The sequence below is a fragment of the Pungitius pungitius genome, chromosome 12 (genome assembly GCF_949316345.1).
Source record: "Pungitius pungitius chromosome 12, fPunPun2.1, whole genome shotgun sequence".
Lineage (NCBI taxonomy): Eukaryota > Metazoa > Chordata > Actinopteri > Perciformes > Gasterosteidae > Pungitius > Pungitius pungitius.
Window position 1 is genome coordinate 6,619,234 of NC_084911.1, and position 19,683 is coordinate 6,638,916.

At 44.2% G+C, this 19,683-nt stretch overlaps 4 protein-coding genes across 4 annotated transcripts; 2 read left to right on the forward strand and 2 right to left on the reverse strand.

Annotated features, from left to right (window-relative positions):
- Window positions 1-593: 593 nt before the first annotated feature.
- Window positions 594-3,670, forward strand: crb3a (crumbs homolog 3a). Its single transcript, XM_062566060.1, is given in 6 exon segments — window positions 594-929; window positions 1,083-1,221; window positions 1,521-1,605; window positions 1,607-1,727; window positions 2,923-2,969; window positions 3,095-3,670. Coding segments are annotated over 4 exon segments (429 nt in total). The 5' UTR covers window positions 594-929; window positions 1,083-1,221; window positions 1,521-1,554; the 3' UTR covers window positions 3,305-3,670.
- A 634-nt stretch (window positions 3,671-4,304) lies between these two features.
- tubb4bl (tubulin, beta 4B class IVb-like) lies at window positions 4,305-7,065 on the reverse strand. Its single transcript, XM_037476588.2, has 4 exons — window positions 6,871-7,065; window positions 6,009-6,117; window positions 5,709-5,819; window positions 4,305-5,618 (listed from the first exon to the last, which is right to left on the reverse strand). Exons 1-4 carry the CDS (start codon window positions 6,925-6,927, stop codon window positions 4,561-4,563), a joined length of 1,335 nt encoding a protein of 444 aa, XP_037332485.1. The 5' UTR covers window positions 6,928-7,065; the 3' UTR covers window positions 4,305-4,560.
- Window positions 7,066-8,308: 1,243 nt separating this feature from the next.
- On the forward strand, window positions 8,309-11,444 carry LOC119219830 (nuclear factor 7, brain). The gene is made up of 6 exons (XM_037475252.2): window positions 8,309-8,879; window positions 9,032-9,127; window positions 9,220-9,450; window positions 9,531-9,553; window positions 9,635-9,753; window positions 9,856-11,444. The coding sequence occupies exons 1-6, from the start codon at window positions 8,490-8,492 to the stop codon at window positions 10,392-10,394; spliced, it is 1,398 nt and encodes a 465-aa protein (XP_037331149.2). The 5' UTR covers window positions 8,309-8,489; the 3' UTR covers window positions 10,395-11,444.
- A 125-nt stretch (window positions 11,445-11,569) lies between these two features.
- On the reverse strand, window positions 11,570-12,538 carry LOC119220546 (psychosine receptor). Its single transcript, XM_037476647.2, has one exon. It carries the CDS (start codon window positions 12,536-12,538, stop codon window positions 11,570-11,572), a length of 969 nt encoding a protein of 322 aa, XP_037332544.2.
- Between the last annotated feature and the right edge of the window lie 7,145 nt (window positions 12,539-19,683).

Genomic DNA, 19,683 nt, shown 5'->3' on the forward strand with positions numbered 1-19,683 from the left:
CATCTGTCAACTTTCAAGTCGGGTGTTTGACAACCAAGTGTTAAACATAACTACAGTAAAATAAATATTACACAATAAAGCCTGATGCAAGAAGCCACTCCAGTGCTACAATACCTCTTTGGCGAATATTGTTGGAACAGTCCTTTATTTATTACTAAATGAAACGGAATTGATTTCAGCAGACCATATTTTCCACATTCGTTCCCACTTTTCAGTCATGGTTTATGTAATTGTCTACCTGCCACATGTATAAACTCTCACGAAAAGAATACTGTAAATCCCACTGAAATCACATTTATAAACATGGTATTGCTAAAACCCGAGTAATTTTTCCCAGCAGCTCTCTGCTTATTCAATAAACACCACTAGTCTCACACACTGTTCAAATGAAAACTATTTGAGCACCACAGATTATGTCTGAAGCAGCCTACATTTCCTTTGCCCCTCAGAGTCCCAGAAAGGGAGATTAAGTGAGGATTAGAGCCCACTGGACCAGCCGGCCGCCGAATTCATCCCTAAAATATCTCAGGAATGTCGATTTCCTTTCTCGTGTCTGGTCCGATGAAACCTGATGGGGGCGCTGTTTCATGGCACCACCAGCCAGGTTGCTAGGTAGGAGCTGGGCACAGAGGTGCGGTGAAACATCGGATCAGCAGGTCGCTCAAAGCGAGGCCGGACTGTCGTTATACTCTTTTTAGAAAGAAAAAAAAAACACAGTTTAAATCAAGCAGTGTACCAGGAGTTTAATTGGCATAGCGTCACACAAATGTGATCAAATGTTTCTTTTGAGATAACACAGGTATTTTGAGGAGTTTTTTTTATGTCAACAAGAAGACAGCTCTGCTTCAGTGGACTGAAGCGAGTTTTTCTTTCTACTTTGCACAAAGGAGTATCTGTGCGCTCTGCTGCAGGTGGATAACTGCGCTCAGGTAATGTAACACAAAACTCCACCATGTGACCAATGGCGATTTGAAGAGGGGGGGGGAGAGAGAAAAAATACGACCTCTTTACATAAAACACCAGCGAGTAGTGCGGTCGACAATGTAGAGAGAGGTATTGGATCGTAGCTATTTGCTCCGCAGGTGTTTCCTGTCATTACCGTTGGAATAAACCATTTGCTGCCGTTTCATTTCGGACAAGGTGAGGCGGAAGCGAGGAATCCACCTGCTCGATGTTTCCCGTTTTGCTTCGCACACCTGAAAACGAACCCGATCGATGGTAGTATGTCTCTCACAGAACTTGTGGAAATGTTAACTTAACAACGTGTTGTATTTCTTAATTATAAGTTATACTGGTAATAAGGCTGCTGTAAACGAGAAAAGGGTGGAGCACTAAAGCTTTTCAATAGACTACTAATAGCGTGTGATGTTCCTGTGGTCTGAGCAGGTTTAACGGTGATTCAACATCAGGCTGAACGTGTGACTCAGTGGCGTCTTTTACTCCACCTCAGAATGAAGCTTAAGTGTGTAATAAAAACAAATAAAAAGCTAAACATATTCCTGACAGCAATGTGTCTTCAGCCGTTTTAAGATGGGCATTAAATCCACGCGGTGAATGTTGGACCCGATGAAATGGACCCGAGCTGAGGCCCCCAAAGCCCGAGTCCGCCCTCACTTTGCCCTGCTGGCCGCGGGGAGAGATGGCAGCGTGTCCGGATGTGCTGGTCGTGCCTGGAGTTTTGGTCAGGAGTGTTTTACTGCTGGTACTGAGCAGTAACCCTGTGTTGGGTGAGTCAGTGACCATACCCGCATACCCTCATCGTCGACACAAAAAAAGACAAATAAAGAGATCTGACCACATGTAGCACACACTCGCACCATTATATCGTGTGATGATAAGTCAAAACGAAATGATAGGGGACATTCCAGGGCAAGTCTGAAACATGCATGGGCCCGTCGTCATGTGGTGAGAACGTTTGAGGAAGAACTGGCTTCTACACTCCCTGCCAAATGAGATATTTACATCAGGGTGGAGCTCATCAAAAAATCAGACATGCAAAATAGTCAAATTTAACAAACACATTCAGGTTTCTCTTTTGAGCATGGCGGCTCCTTCTCGCAGGCCCGACCTCTCGCTATCAAGATGTACTTGTGTCCTTGCAAAGTTCACTATTTGCCGCCGGTGAATGATTGACTCATGAGATGAGTGAAAAAACACAAAGCCGTCTAAATAAAGTGATGTTCTGTGTCTTTGTAAATATCTAAAACAATCCAAAAAACAAAAAAACATGACGGCAAACTTACATTCTTTTATACATATTATTAAAAAAAGGGCGTTGTTTGACTCAGCTGACTGGGCAGCTGCAGGACACTCTGCATGCCTGAGCTTCTCCTCCTCCTCCTCCTCATTCCCTCCCTGTTCAAGAAGTTACTTTTTAGTTTTGTGACGTGCCACTAGGTAATCGGGGTGAAAAAGGGCAGAGAGAAGTAACAAACATTCAGGACATCTGGGCGTGCGGCGGAGTCTGAAAGCGACTCCTGCCGTTGGTTCCTCGGTTGTTCCACTTGTTTTAATGATATTTGCATAACAAAAGGTTAAATCTTGATATAGAAAAATCATATAAATTTAATGCAATTTTTTAGTTGTCCCCTGTTAGTTAAATAACTTAGAAAGTCTGTTCATGTTTTTTGTCATTTTTGTATTATCATTGTGAAAACAGTAACTCCTCACTTAGTAACATGTACTTTGTGGTTTTATGGAGGATCATGAACTGGACTACTAGTCTACAGATCAAAAGAAGAAACCAGATTACGGCAGTCGGATACTGACAAGCGAGGGCCCTGGTTACTGAAAAAACAAAAGTTTAGACTACGGATTATTATTAACTAGTTAGTTATAATAGGTTACCAGTTACCAGCAGCTGGTGAGCCCGGAGTTTGCATCGTCTCTACGTTGTTACTGACGTTTCTTTTCTCTTCACAGGGAATTACACAATGCCTGCGAGGGGAAGCGCTGCTAATGACACCGCTGTGAGTAAACAACATCCATCATCATGACCGCGAACCGACAGCTGAAAAATGGTCCCTTCCCATCACCGGATTGACCACCGTGCTGCTGTGCTGCATTTTTTTCTTCTTCTTCTTCTCACTCGCAGGGACCCAACATTGCAGCCATCGTGGCCCCCACGGTCACGCTGGGTGTCCTGGCCGTGGTGCTGGCTGCGCTCGGCTGGCTCCTCTGCGTGGTGAAGAAGAGGAGGCAGACGGAGGGGACGTATCGGCCCAGCGCGGAGGAGCAATCCGGCGCGCGTGGCGTGGCGGCGCCCGACGCTCTGAAGTTACCCAAGGAGGAAAGACTCATTTGAAATCCCCTGCTGTTCGCGAGAGCCCTCCGCGGAGAGAGGCCGCATGCGTTTGCGCGCCATCGGCCCCCGATGGAGATGACGCTCTCTGCCTCGAGCTGATGAACGCAAGGAAAATCTTGGGAGGTTTAAGAGAGGACACCATTTTTATTTCAACAAGCACTGAATAGTTCTTTTTCGGCAAATTGAGAAAGAATTGTACATTTCAACGAGGTTTTGAACATTTCCCCCGGCACGAACGACGCTTCAGTATTTTATCACCAATAATTATTTTAGATAAGAGATGTTTGTCTTGTTTTAGTTGCCACTTATTGTGTATCAATACTTGATTTGATTCTGTCTCTTCAAAAATCAATACCAATATTTTACCTCAAACCTATTTTTGTTTTTGCGACTGACTCCTGGTTAGTTATTTGTATCTTAAAGCAACATGTGTTTCTTAGCATAAAAATGATTAGTGCAATTAAACATATTTTTATAGTGCACAAACGCATTTGGTTTTATAAAGGCAGATATTTGTTAAAAAGAAGGTTATACTCAGCAGTTGTTTACACTTTAAGTAATCAAGACTTATTTAAAGACACATTTAAAGAACATTTCATCAGCAGTGCATAATGTAATTTCACACGCACATTTTACCATGTCCAATGTTTATTTATGCTTTTGTCAAATAAATGTTTAAAATATAATGAAACTTCACAAAACCATTTATAGCATCTTTGATGACATTGTCCTGTTGGAAACTAGAGATTTCTCTAAATTATCTGATATGTTTATTTATGGTAGTGTACCAAATATAATAATTTGGACTTGGATTGACTTTCATTCCGACTGAAAAGACGGAGAGACCAGTTTGGTATTCAGTACGACATGTCAAACCCTCGGCTTCTCTCAGACTTTACATCCTATGTGCACCATGCAAACGAAAGCTCTAATCCCCTTAGTGTTCAGCATTTAAATTGAAGAATCATTTGAAAACAAAAACTCAAAGACACATTGAAAGTGGCCTTTTAATTAGATTTTATTCACCCTCCAATCTCAAGGCTTCACAGTTAAAATCACTTCCGCAAGGCGGTGAGAGGACAGATGTAGGGATGCCGATAATTCGGTGCTTTCACAACCTACACAGACATTCTCAAAAAAACCTGACTAGCATCAGCACCCGTCGATGTCTAACATATCAGCAGTAATCTAAACGGTGGCGGGGATGAAAGGGATCGGCCGTTGGGGGATTTCTGAGTTAGAGTGAGGCTCGGTGTTCAAGCCACTTCCTCATCTCCATCTTCCTCAAACTCGCCCTCCTCGGCGGTGGCGTCCTGGTACTGCTGGTACTCGGACACCAGGTCGTTCATGTTGCTCTCGGCCTCGGTGAACTCCATCTCGTCCATGCCCTCGCCGGTGTACCAGTGGAGGAAGGCCTTGCGGCGGAACATGGCGGTGAACTGCTCGGATATGCGCTTGAACAGCTCCTGGATGGCCGTGCTGTTGCCGATGAAGGTGGCGGCCATTTTGAGGCCGCGGGGCGGGATGTCGCAGACGGCGGTCTTCACGTTGTTCGGGATCCACTCGACGAAGTAGCTGCTGTTCTTGTTCTGCACGTTCAGCATCTGCTCGTCCACCTCCTTCATGGACATGCGGCCCCTGAACACGGCCGCCACGGTGAGGTAGCGGCCGTGGCGCGGGTCGCAGGCGGCCATCATGTTCTTGGCGTCGAACATCTGCTGCGTGAGCTCGGGCACCGACAGGGCGCGGTACTGCTGGCTCCCCCTGCTGGTGAGAGGCGCAAAGCCGGGCATGAAGAAGTGCAGACGGGGGAAGGGCACCATGTTGACCGCTAGTTTCCGGAGGTCGGCGTTGAGCTGCCCGGGGAAGCGCAGGCACGTGGTCACCCCGCTCATGGTGGCGGACACCAAATGGTTGAGATCTCCGTAGGTAGGGGTGGTGAGTTTGAGCGTGCGGAAGCAGATGTCGTAGAGAGCCTCATTGTCAATGCAGTAGGTCTCATCCGTGTTCTCGACCAGCTGGTGGACCGAGAGAGTGGCGTTGTAGGGCTCCACCACGGTGTCCGACACCTTGGGAGAAGGCACCACGCTGAAGGTGTTCATGATGCGGTCGGGGTACTCCTCGCGGATCTTGCTGATGAGCAGAGTGCCCATGCCGGAGCCGGTGCCGCCACCCAGGGAGTGAGTGAGCTGGAAGCCCTGGAGGCAATCGCAGCTCTCGGCCTCTTTCCTCACGACGTCCAGGACGGAGTCCACCAGCTCGGCCCCCTCCGTGTAGTGGCCCTTGGCCCAGTTGTTTCCAGCTCCGCTCTGACCTGTAGACACAAGTGTCACAGTTCATCGACGCGGGGGGGGACACACACAACAATTAGCCGTTTTCGCAGGATGTGATAGGAGGGGCTTACCGAAGACAAAGTTGTCGGGTCTGAAGATCTGCCCGAAGGGACCGGACCTGACTGAATCCATCGTACCAGGCTCCAGGTCCACCAGGATGGCTCGGGGCACATACTTTCCACCTGGAATCAGGCCGGATGGGTTGACGGGTCATTTTCTTGTAAATTGTACAAGCTTGTTTAGCATGATGCGTTTAATGTAAATCTGAAAACGTAGATGCAAATCCTTTCTGGTGGAAGCAGAGCTGGTTAGTTGAGGGAAGACAAGTTCAGTTCGCTCTGCTGGGGGTTTTGGTGGATTCTGCAGCTCACCTGTGGCCTCATTGTAATAGACGCTGATTCTGTCTAGCTGCAGGTCGCTGTCCCCGTGGTAGGTACCGGTGGGATCAATGCCGTGCTCATCACTGATCACCTCCCAGAACTGAGATGAGGGAGGAGAAGATGTTATTATAGGCAAAGATTTTTTATTTACAAATAAGGGAATATGACAAAATCACGCTACTGACGTCCTTGAGATGGCAGACTATGCTATTTTTAAAAACATGCAAGGACTTAGATTCTCTAATTGAATGCAGATCAGGGTAGCAGTCTTTTAAGGCTGTCTCTGGAGTAATGGAGCAGAAGGCAATAATCTTCGATGCTATATAAGAACCCACTGTGCGATACTAAATATGTAACCATGCAGATGTCGATTGAACCAAATGGCATCTTGAATTCTTGAGAAATCCGGCGTTTCACCACTAAAATTGGCTTGAAAAGAATTATGTATAAATGGGTCTTACAGGAGGGAGGGGGGAAAGGGTACTACTATAACTACAGATGGTTACATTACTACCGCCCTCCTTCATATCGTTTCTTGCAACAATAGACAAAAGAAATCCGCAAACGGAAAACATTTTGCATGCAATTATTAATTGAATTGAATTGTTTTGTCGGTTGCACAAATCACTGCAAATCAATGCGTGCGCGAATCCTGATTCCACTGCAAGCCGTATCAATAATCGAATCAGCTAAGATAGAAATGTTTCCTCATTAGACAAAACATCAATCACGAGCGCAAGCCACAAATTGGGGGGGTTGTTCTAGAACATTCTTGGAGGAGATCGTCGACTGTGCGGCGAGTCTCACCAAAACGACAAAGCGAACAGAGAAAAAAAGGAAATCCGAAGAATACCTTAGCTCCGATCTGGTTTCCGCACTGACCAGCTTGCAAATGCACAATTTCACGCATTGTGGAAAAATGGTTACGAGGACAGTGGAGCAGATGGCACACTAAGCAGCAGAAGATTCACTGGAGGAAGGCTGCTGAGGTCGATCTGGATCGTGCGGGATTAGATTGCACCGCCTCTGAGACCTTCCACTGGGCGGAATCGGTGGTGCAACGTGACGTCATCGCCATGGTAACCAAAGACCGGAGGAGAGAGGGAGGGACCAAGACCCGTGGAAATGGCGGATAGGATGCGAGGGGCCCGACCATTCATTGATGAGATACTCATTATGCTCACGAACTGGTTGAACTCACACCCCCTCCAAACACGGACACACACTCACACTAGGTCACGCCCACAATGATGTGCATTTGTGTTAGCATGGTCTATTGTAAAGACCACGAGTTCATTCTTTTTCAAGTCCAAGACACACATCATAAATTAGCCAAAGCTTTGAGAGCACCATTGCAGCAACGTATCAAATATACCAAGCGGAGAATAAGGATCCTTCTGAAAATGTTGATATTAGCTCATGTTTTGGTGTCATGAGCTTTGCATGTTTAAACAGTGATAAACAAATGAGGAAAGACCCAGAATGTGCAGCCATGTATCGTGCCATGATCCTGTACGTTTTGATCTATTTCTTATGATCAAAGTTGTGATGTACTTTGTTTAAAACTACTTTTAATGGCCCCTTTGTTTTGTTACAATGAACACGGCACAAAGGAAACAACAACAAGCACGCGTATTGTTGTATGAGAGAAAACAAGCTAGGGGGAGGCGCCGAAAGGATTTGTCACTTCCAATCTAGACTTCCTTATTTCTATGAATACCCCTTAAAAGGGAAAAACAGCTTGTGTTTTAATACATACTTCAACACGAACATTTCTTTAAGTCCATGAGCCAGTTTTTAATGTTGAAAAAGTTTAGTTTGTATTGCAATAGCAATGGTCAATAACAGAATTTATGTTTAAATGCATCAACAAGACATTTTAATTACTTGTAAAACCTGTTTTTCTACTGGGCTTGTTTAGCCAGTCGCATTAAAAACTCGAGCTAAAATATATTATCCTTGTTGTGAAGACAGTTGAGCAACAGCGCTAAAAGGAGTTGCAGTACGTTGTTTTTACCTTAACGCCCAGAGCTGAAAATGGCCGATTGTCGACCACACTGTAGAACAATGAGTCAGTTTAAAGCATTTCAAAGCGTGTCGTATTGTGCTGCTAACATGGATGTCAACACCGGAGCGCTCACGTATGCATCCTGAAATATGACATTCCAAACGTGCAGTTACCACCCCGTGTTAGGCTATCCAACAGCTGGCCAATGGGGCTTTATTTCCTGTTTCACAGAGCCTTCTGATTTGAGTTACTCCCACAAGAGTCATGCACAGGAAAAGAAGAGCGTTTGCCACTCCATGTCAAGAACAATAGATGGACTGTTTGTGTGCTTTGAGGCTTCCGAGGAGACGAGTTCAAATAGGCCCGCAAAATAATCTATTGGCAGAGAAATCATTAAGGACGTAACCTCGGGGGCTTGTGCTGCTTTGAACTGGGCATCTACTGCAAACGACAAGGCGGTAATCATGTCTATCTCGGAGGACGACCTCACGTGCCCGATATGCTGTGACATCTTTACGGACCCTGTTTTGCTGTCATGCAGCCACAGCTTCTGCAGGAGCTGTCTGAAGCGCTGTTGGGAAACAGGGTTACGTGAGTGCGCAGTGTGCAGGAAAAAACCCTCCAAGGCCAGTCCTCCCACCAATTTGGCTCTCAGAAATGTCTGTCAGGCCATTCTGGAGGCCAGGAGGAGCTCGGCGCTGGTAGACGAGAAGATGAACTGCCATCTGCATGGGGAGAAGTTGAAACTCTTCTGCCTGGAGGACAAACAGCCAATCTGTGTGGTTTGCCAGTCCTCTAAACTGCACAAGAGTCACGAGTGCTCGCCGATAGACGAGGCTGTGCTGGACTGCAAGGTAGGGCTAATTATTCTATGGCTGTTTTTTGTGGGGGGTTTTTTACGCCTAGCGCTAGAATGCTGTTCTACTAGTCTGTTCTGATTCGGCACTCAAAGTACCAAACCATTATGAAGCTAACTTTGCTGACTGAGGCCTTGCTTGATTTCCAGAGTGAGCTTGCTTTATCGCTCAAGAACTTGCAAGATAAAGAGAACAACCTCAGAAGGATTCACATGACCTCTACAGACATGCCCGAGTACATCAAGGTGAATGTGGTTAGATGACAGCATTTTTGTTTCTGCATTTTAAAAATATCAATCTGGTTAAAGGAACCACCTTTTGCAATCATCTCACTCAGAGTCAAGCACTGGAAACACAGAGACTGATCAAGGGCCACTTTGAGCAGCTCCATCAAGTCCTCTACCAAGAGGAGTCGGCTAGAATAGCGGCTGTGAAGAAAGAGGAGGAAGAGAAGATTGCAGAAATGAAGGATAAGATCAAAGAACTTTCAGCAGAGGAGCAGTCACTCACAGAAACCATCTCAGTCATACAGGAGCAGCTGGAAGAAGATGAGATTATCTTATTGAAGGTTTGCACAGTCACCTTCACATCGACTTTCTAAATTCTTCCCACCATGACTGTGTTTTTTTTCTTCTTTTTTCCCCCCAGAATTTCAAAGCCATTCAGGACAGGTAGGTGAACAAAGTCAGGGATTTAAAATCTTTGTGTTGACTATCACTTATTCTAAAAGTAGGGTATCTGTTGTATCACAGAGAAAAAAGCATTGCCCTTGGTTCAGAAAACATGTCTGGGTTACTGATTGATGTGGCCAAACATCTCTGCAACCTCCAGTATAAAATCTGGGAGAAAATGCTGGACCATATTGATTATAGTGAGTAGATATGTCATTTCTTCAGCTTCTGGGGCACAACGAGTGGAATTGTAAAGACCTTGTTTGACATATCAACCTTTCTGCTTGCATCCTGACTTTAAGCTCCTGTGACTTTGGACCCAAATACAGCACACCCTTGCCTCATCCTGTCTGACGACCTCACCTCCCTCCACTATTCAAATCAGCAAAGCTGTTGCCCCGACAACACGGAGCGCTTCCACATCAGCGCCGAAGCGGTAGGAACGACACCACTGGGCTCAGGAAGCCACCACTGGGTGGTGGAGACGGGAAGTAATCAGGACTGGATCCTGGGCGCGGCCTCTTCCTCTGTGCCGAGGAACTCTGAGATCTCCGCTCGCCCTGAGAACGGCTTCTGGACCCTGTGCTTCCGAGACGGGGAGTTCAGGGCAATGAGCTCCCCCCCCGCCACGCTGTCGGTCACAAGAGCACCCGAACAAATCAAAGTGCATCTGGATTACGACAAAGGGACGGTGTCCTTCTTTGACCCCGCTGATGACGTACTCATTTATGCGTTCACACACACGTTTACGGAAACTTTACTTCCCTATTTTTATACACAGAGCAGCCATCCGTTAAGAATAATGCCAGAGAAGTTACTTGTCACAGTGTTGCGTCAATGAGGGGAACAGAATATTTGTAAAAAAAATAATATTTTATTTAAAAAGAATTTTTTGTCTTATTTAAATGAATACCTGAACATTTTATATTGGGATTGGTGCATTTACTGGCTGTAATATTCAATTATATTATAGAAGACATGGAAGATATCAATCATCCAAGTCATTTTGCTCTTGTGTACAGACAAGTTTCATTTTAGGCTGTATTGAATTGATTTGATTTCAAAACATGTGAGCACATTTCCCAAAATGTAGAACCCTTCCTTTAATGTCAAAAGCGCTGATAATACCAGCTAAATATACATTGCTCATTGGTGGAAGAGAAGAGAGCACATTTGGGTCTTAGGGTTGTTCATAACTGGGTTAGGTGTCCTGATTACTAAAGATTTGTTTTCAGCCAGTTGAACTGCAAGACAATTAATGTTGAAGAAAACAGTAGCTAATTGGTATGTATTAAAATATGCTTTTGAATTTAAATGAATTTGGCCCCTTAAATCGACGGGGTATGGTGATAGTGCTCGTTAAAATAATATGGTGTGTGAAAACCTCTTAAAAACAGGCTTCTATTCAAGGCCTAAGGACCTACATAAAGATTAGAATGTATTAGGTAAATTAATCTCAAATGTTGCTGACATAACAGAATATCGGTTTCTGGGAGGGGTGAAGACGATTTAAGATTTAAGAGTAATTTCGACATTTAGTGTTTAAACTAGGATGAATCATTCCAAGCTACACACAGCCTCATTTTATTGCAAATATTGATCAAGCCATAGTCTGTTTTTTTTTTGTTTTTTTGTAACTGCCATAGTTGGGCCACCCTACAATTATACTGTACAGCTCAGTGCTTTTCTGTCTTAGGTACACACGATGGCGCCAAAGTCTAACAAAAATGTTGAAGGTTTTTATCAGCCCACTTTGAAAACATCATCAAATACCGTTTGTACAAATTCATTTCCCTGAACATCATTTGTTCATGAAGATGGTGAATTAGATTTAGATTAGATTTTACACTCGTTGCTTCTTTGATGTTTTTATATTTATTATTAATAAAGAAATGAACGAATCTACAGTTTTATTGCATCACACTATTCAGTTCCTTCCCCCACAGCTCTTCTTTGTGGAAATATGCTAAACCGAACCTCCACCACCATTGATATATGTATTAGGTCTTCTTGAACTTAAGTAGATGAGTTTTGTGCTGGTGAGATTTGGTGTTGTTCTGCAGAGATACAGTTGCAGCACTTTTGAACGCAGGAGTCCGGCAGGAAAGGCAGCTTCTCCAGCCGGGACAGATAAACAATGGGCTGGATCGTGCTGCTGATGTTGACGAAAGCGAAGCACACGGGCTGCACATAGCAGCGGAACACCTCAGGGGAGTAGTGGTCTTCAAAAGGAAACAGTGCTACAGGTGGCAGGTAGTTAAACAAAATGATACAGAGGAGAGACAGCACCATCTTGAAGGCCTTCTTCTTCATGGGGTGCATCTCGTCTTTCCCCGCTCCGCGGGACTTCTTCAGGGCCCACAGGACGCACACATTGCACAGCATCATCCAACCAAATGCTGCCAGGATCTCAACGGTGAACACCTTCTCGAAGTTGGGAAGGCCTCCCACAGTTTTGGCTGCGGAGTATGCAAAGGTGAGGAATAACACCAGCACGGAGAGGCCTAACCTGTACTTGATGGGTTTGAACTGGCCGAACTGGACCGGAAAGATCACAGCCACGAAGCGGTCGAGGCAGATGCAGGACAGGAACAGCGGCCCGCTCGTGTCTTTCACCCCGTAGGAGAACTTCAGGGCGGACCACACCGCTTTGCTGTGCCAGTAGTAAAAGTTTAGGAAGCTGAGGGGGGTCATGGTACCAAAGTAGAAATCCATGAAAGCAAGGCAGCCCAGGAACACGTCCGAAGTGGAGGGGGTTTTGCGACTGCGGATGAGGATCGCGATGACCGCTAAGTTGGCGGGGATTCCCACCACTACGTTAATGCTCTGCAGGGTCAGGTCAAAGAGGATGCCTTCCACCTGGTGCTCGCACCCTTCAAACACACTGAAGGGCTTCGCTGTGGCATTGATGTTAGCGGTGGTGTTGGGAGGGAGTGGCGTCGGGAGGGAGGTTGAGTTCAGAGGCGAAGATGTGTTTCCCTGCATGATTCTGTCTCTGCGAAATGTCTCTGATGGGAGAATAATGAGAATGTTGGTGAGTGGTTTAACATGGCCACCCAAAAACAACACACAGATCCTTATAAAGGCACGTGTTTATCACGGGGACTCGCAATTTCATGTCGTTTTCATGTCTGTGTGTCACGTCAAACAGTGTTCATCACAGTCCTTGTTTCTGATCTGCAGAGAAGTTCAAGTCGAGCTGAAGTAGCCCCAGAGCGCCTGGAGGCAGTTTACGAAGAGCAACAAAAACACGCAACAAACACCGTCAGGGCTTCTCTTCAGGCTGTTATCGTGTTATTGTGTCTGTGAGGACCTTCCTCTGGGAAGAGTGGCTCCCTGTATGCGGGGACATCAAACTCGCTTAGGGGACTAATAATATACGTCCCGCCTTTTCACTGCAGCATAAAAGAGCAACTGATCCCTAAACCAAATGGTAAGGTTCCTTTTACGCATGCAGACAAATATTTATTACCTTCACTTACTACTTAAACTACTGAAATAAAAAATGTGGTTAAATTGTGCAGATGTGTTTTTTTTAATACTTTTTTAATGCAATTCCTATAGCTAATTTCTGGAATGAATGAATCTGAAAGCGTTAGATACAATATAACCTTTTATAATAATAACTTAATAATAATTTTATAATATAACCTTGGAGAAATACTTCCAAATGATATTAAGGATTAAATCAACTGTTAATATAAAAAGACACTTCCTCCAGTGGTTCATATAAATCTCAGGCTCTTTTTCAATTTCCTGTGACAGTAACATTTTAATGTTAGCAAAGGGGCGCTGCTGCACGCAACAGAAGAGATGAGCCATGATTAAACCTTTGCATGTATTTTCCTGCCATCTTTTTTCCTATGCTGCAGGATTATTGTCAGCGGGTCCAGGTCAAGCAATCTGCGTGGTTAACGTCTCGTACTCGGGTAGTAGCCATGCTTAGCGAGTTGTGCATGTTAAATAATATTAAGCCCTGTGAGAATGAATTATCAGGATGAAAAACATTCACAGTGCAGGTCCGATCCAGAGAGCAGACCAGAAAAGGACGATAACATTGGAGATCAATAAACCAATGTCCGTATTGATTGGATTAATAACTGGTTGGACATAATGGAAACATTAAGAGATGTCCCCTATACAGTGTTTCTGTCTCAAAAGAAGACCACCCCCCTCCTTTCCACCACAACCTCCGTGCTACAGGATTATCGTCAGCAGATCTGAGTCGGGCTGATTTGCATCAGTTTCTTTTCAGTTTTCCGGAGCTCCCTCCACGGAATGGACTACTGGAGCCAGAGGCTGTTATTGTTCCTTGTACAGCCATCAGGGGACCCATTTTGGTGTAATGTGGACCTTTGCTCCCTCAGTGGATGGTATTTCTCACCTTGCTCCGCTGGCGGCTCCACCTTAGGCCACACACACTCCTGTGGGGCCAATCACACAAGTGAAGCTCTGTGCCAAGATGACCGTCCCTGGAGGTAGCACGCTCTAATCAATCGGCTTTCACTTCAGGCAAATAAACTAAGGATCTTAAGAACTTGAATTTTAAATATTAACAGGAAAAACGTTACACAACCGTAGTGATATGATTGTCTTGTACTAGAAATCAGTAATTAATTTAATAATACGGACAAATTCAGGGTAAAAATTACTTTTAAGCCTTAACAAAATATCTAAAATGAAAGTACGTGCATGCAGCCCTTTCTGAGCTGCACACATAATCAATAGAACATTTGAGTAATCAAGAGGTGCTTATTGCGTAGAGATCCTTGTTTAAAATATTTCCAGTCCCTGATTTTGAAGTTGCAAGTAGCATGAGGTGAGAGGAGACATCCTTCTGGAGTCAAACATTCTCTATTGGTTGAAATAATCCCACTTCGAAATTTATTTTATTAATTCCAGCAAATAATGTAAAACTCGTGAAATAGATATCCGACAATCAAGCAGTCCTGCCTCTCATTTAACAACACACATTAATTGAACTACTTCGACGAGACACAAACATTGCCAAGCAAGTTATTAAAAATCTAGTTGAGCCGAGCTTTTCAAAAGTGGTAAAACCCACATGATATTACCTACCCGTGTGGAGAACGTCTTCTGTGCTGTGTCCAGAAGTGTGCACTTCATTTATAAGTTCTGTGAAGTGGCGTGACTTTGACGCTCTTTCCGGGAGGGGAGGATCTCTCCGGGAGTTTTTGTCGATGTCATGAGCACATCTCTTCATTAAGAAGGCCCAATGACCCCCTACAGCCTTGAGTCCCGAACGCTCAGGGACTCAACTCCCTGGTAAAGGTTGACTGCGAGAGCTTAGAATGGCACAGCTGTGAATAAGACGCCACTCTGCAGCAACACATCGCGCTACCTCGATGACCGTGCAGTATTGCTTAATACTGTTATCCAGTCACGTCAGAAGAAAACAGACAAACTTCAAATTTCAAGAAAGAACGGGCACTTGAGAAGGACAGGCCCCATTTCACGATGATTTACAGTTTCTTTAAAGAAACGTACTTTCACATGTTGGGTGGATATTTAACATTTTTAATGCCATTATTTAAACATTTTCCGAGGTCTTGCCTCACAAGATGACAGGTATTTGTCTAGATTAAAAGAATTGGTCGAATAAACCAGGTGTGTGATATGGCACTTGCTCAGAGGATCCATTAATAGAAAACAAAGGGAGCTTGTCTCACAATTCAGGAAGAGCAGGTTGGGAAATGCAGAAAGAAACTGAGGAGAAGCTTGTGTTGAGATTTTGGTGAAAACACGGCAATGACGTTAAGCAAAACATAAGGAATCTGTTCCAATGTCCTCCCCTGAGGTCGAAAACCCTGATCCCTCAGGGACTCACTCAGGTCACCTGGGACAGTGTTCAGTGTGTGAGTCTGTAAGGGCCTGAAATGATGTAAATGCTACTGGGACATTACTTCACTGCAACAAATGTCATCGCTGTGAAAATGTCAAAAATACAATGAAGCCTACAGCTATTTCACATTGCTTTTACTACGTCATTTGAACTGCTTCCGGGTGCTTTCCTCACAACCGGATCTATTCACTGGTTTCTCTCACAGGAACAGCTCCCATTTAAATATGGTTTCCTTTCGGTCCGAGTGTTCCTCACTTGAAGTGGAGGAGGAGTGTCTGTAGGCCCGTGTGTGTGAGTATGTGACAGAGTATTCAGATTGATGCTTTTACTAGGTGGTTGATTGAATTTAAGCCCCTGCGTGGGCCAGTAGATCCCAATGTTCTGTTCCCGGGTGAACACAAGACAAAAGGCCGATTGATCCGTTGTCTAATTGTCGTTGGAATTACCACGAGAGAACAGCGTCACTCAGCTTTTTTTTGTTGAGGGGGGCAGTAGTGGTCTGCGCTTCATACGGGACATTCAATGCAAACAGTGAAGTGGAAGCCTTTGCTGACATAAAAGGACATTATCAAATGATATCAAATCTAACACCTCATTGATACATCAACTAGGGTGTCAGTGTTGCCAGTGCAAGCTGAATTAAATTAATTTAACGGTTTGAAGAAAATTGACATCCATTGGTCTGATCAAACAATATAAATCACAACTGTACACCTTGGATAGATGTACTTCCATTTGATATTTACATTACACGTCATTTAGCTGACGCTTTTATCCAAAGCGACTTACAATAAGTGCATTTTAACCATAGAGATACAGACTCAGAAGAACAAGAAACAAGAAAGTGCAATTCCATCAAATAAGCCGATTTACAACTTGTTTTAAATAAAAGCCATTATAAGTACAATTTAAGTGCTATAATTTAGTTAGTTTTTTAGTTGATGGAATAGTCTGAAGAGGTGTGTCTTTAGTTTGCGTCTCTCTGCCGTCCTGATGTCATATTTAGGATTCAATCAAGTATTAATAAAGACACGGGAGCACAGGATATATTCTTGCCGGCTCTCGTGTTTCATAAATAATCAAAATGGAGTTGAGTCACGTCTTACATAAACACATTGTCAAATCACGCTGTTAGGAAACCTCTCCCTCTTTCCCCATTTCCTGCCTCATATGTATTCATATTAACAAAGGGGAACTGATGCAGGAGGAAGTGTAGCTCGGTCCATGGTCATGCATTTGCATATATTTTGCTGCGGATGGTCGAGAAGCCGGAAGCAGAACTGTGTCGTTTTAGACGCCGAAACCGCCGGCACGAACTGGATCACCAAATCATGCAAATCTTAGTTTGGATAAGATCATGAAAGAACATCCACTGAAATATGAATCATATAATTGACTAATTTAGGTGCACACATTCATGCTGCCTTCGCACTGCACTGTAACCACTGGATGATCCTCTATTTGTTTTTTGACCAAACGTCATCATCACGTTTCCACACGTGATGAAACAAACCGAGTGTCATACTTTTGTTTCTTCTGATTCGAGACTTAACCCACCACTCTCAAAGGCCAGAGCACAATCATTGTTTAAAAGCTGTTTTTTTTTTTAAATCCCAGAGTATAATTAGGAAGTCACAACAGTGTTAATTATCCACAATTAGGAGAAATGGCTCACAAGTCAGTCTCCTACTGTGCATTCGGAGGGAAACAAGCACCTGAGATCAGCTGCACTCTTAGATCCAACTCACAAACGTCACTTGATGGCAGCCCTCTGAACCGTGCCCTGGGACCAGTCTGGTGACAGAGAGAGAGAGGGAGAGAGAGAGAGAGAGAGAGAGAGAGAGAGAGACGCACATGCATGCACAATGGGGCCAGGCCCAACTGGAAGGATCAGGGCTACAATGAATGTTTTAATTCAACCTCTGCTTAACCTGCAATAACAAGACGGGCTCCTATGAGCTACTGAGGGCTACTGGCTCTTTGGCATTCCTCTGAACCACTGTGCGTGTGAACGCAGCTCCAACAGCCAGAAAGTATATATATATCAAAAATATCTATTTCTTTGGAATCGCACGTCACAACAAATTTAAGAAAAAACTTCGGAAGATATTACTGAGCGAGGCCCAGAGTCACAGAGCTGTTCTGTCTCTGCTGCCCTCTGTAATGGTTGTGAGAGATGGATGTGGCTGTGACTGAATCCCGTGTGTGTGTGTGTGTAATGGCAGAAAAGAAAAAAAGAGAGACAGATGGAATTTTAAACAGCAGCGAAAGTTTTCTATACAAGGACACACCTTGAAGAAACCTTCATCGATCAATCTGCCTTCTGCTTGAGATGTGGACGTGGAATGGCCGAAGTAGAGAGAAGAAGAAACAAAAAAGAAAAACAGACCTTCCATTTAAACAATAGGTACAGCAATTCTTCCAAGGACAGCAGTTATGTTTAATGTTTCATCATCGTATGTTTAACAGATTATTTTTGTAGAAAAGGAGAATTGGAGATTTTTGGGTCTAATTTGAACACACATCAGCTGCATGTGCTGCTCTCCAGAGGATGAACAGACATCTGGCTGAGCAGCTCCTCAGCTCACTCCTTCTACTGGGATTCTTGCACACTTACACAGAGGAGCTAACGTCTGACGTGGAGTCAAAATAGGATGCCAGCGGCTTTCCACACATTATTACAACTATGGCTTTCTAAATACATTACAATGCAGTAACCACCTTAGATATGGCCTTTAGCTACCCTTTAACTAGCAAACCAACAAAGAAACAGCCCAGAGTTTCATTTAGCAGTCCCTCCCAATAGGATCCAATTATAGAATCAACCGCAGGACTTCATTAACAATTCAGGTTTTAAAATGAGCAAGAAGACAATTTATTCAGTGTGTGAAAATAACACTTTGTTATTATTGCTTAATACTGTTATCCAGTCACGTCAGAAGAAAACAGACAAACTTCAAATTTCAAGAAAGAACTGGCACTTGAGAAGGACAGGCCCCTTTCACGATGATGAGATATTTGTCTCTTTTTGTAATGGGAAGCCGAGTGTAATGGCGAGTTTGCAAAATGAAGCGAGCAACAAAAGGTAGTGATAGATAGGAGTAGGAAGATAACAAATGGCTATTTTTACACTCAGGGACACAGTCCAACTCTGTGACAGGAGCTGCTGGGCTCCATTGTACCTCCTCATTGCAAAGTAATAAACACCTGTCGCTGAATAATTATACATACTGTTGGAGCTGGCCTGTCAGGGAGAACGTAGCCTTTCACTTCTTTAAAGGTCGTAGTTAAGGTTATTTTAAAAGGTTCTTTGCTATAAAAGATAATGTAGCCCTGCCTGAAGTTACTTTAAGTGGGAACATGATTTAACTAAATGAGCATCATATTGAAAAAGTTTAAAATTAGCAGCTGAGACCATAATCTCATGTTTATGATGTTTATTGGGGTTACGTACATTGAGAACCAGAGGCATTTTGTCTTATAATTCTATCTAATTATTCACTTCTTTTGCATTAAGAAAAGTCGCCCACTGATGACCAGTAGAATAAATTTCCAAGTTTTGTTTGCAGACCTTGTAGCTGGACGATGCATCGTTCCATGTGCCAATCACGGTTTAGTAAAATGTGAAATTTAACTTGAGTAGGGTGGTTGCTTTCTTTTGCCAGCAAAAAGAAATTGCTTATGAATGATAAATCGGTTGGTTGAAGGTGTGTATGACAGCTACTCAATAGGCAAGTCCAAAGTCAACCAGTGATGACCCACTTCTCTAGTCCAAAAGGGCCCACGCAGGAGATATACACATGATAAGACGTGCAGTGGTCTTCCCCCGGGTGGGGGGGTGATGGGGGGGGCGGAGGTCAGGCTGAGATCAGGCTCCGACCCTCTGGCTGTCAGAGGTAACGGGGGGGGGGGGGGGGGGGGAGAACAAAGCCGATAGTCTCTGAGCATGACTGCACATCTATCAGCTGCTCTCTTTGCCGTGTTGCCGATGGAGATCTGGCTGAAGAACGCTGGGCCACCAACACGTAAACCCTTAAGGGAAAAACACTCGCGGATTGGCTGTTCATACGTGGCCTTGTTTGGGAATGTATGCACGCCGTTCACATCACATCAGGAAACCTTCTTGCTATGACTGTTGCTCAACTACTTCCACCACAAACTATTTGCTTTTCAGAGTCAGTTAAATTGGTTTGTGGGTTATTTGAGCTCAAGAGAGACTGTAGAAAAAAACGGATATTGTCTTAATATCTCCATTATGCAAAGCATC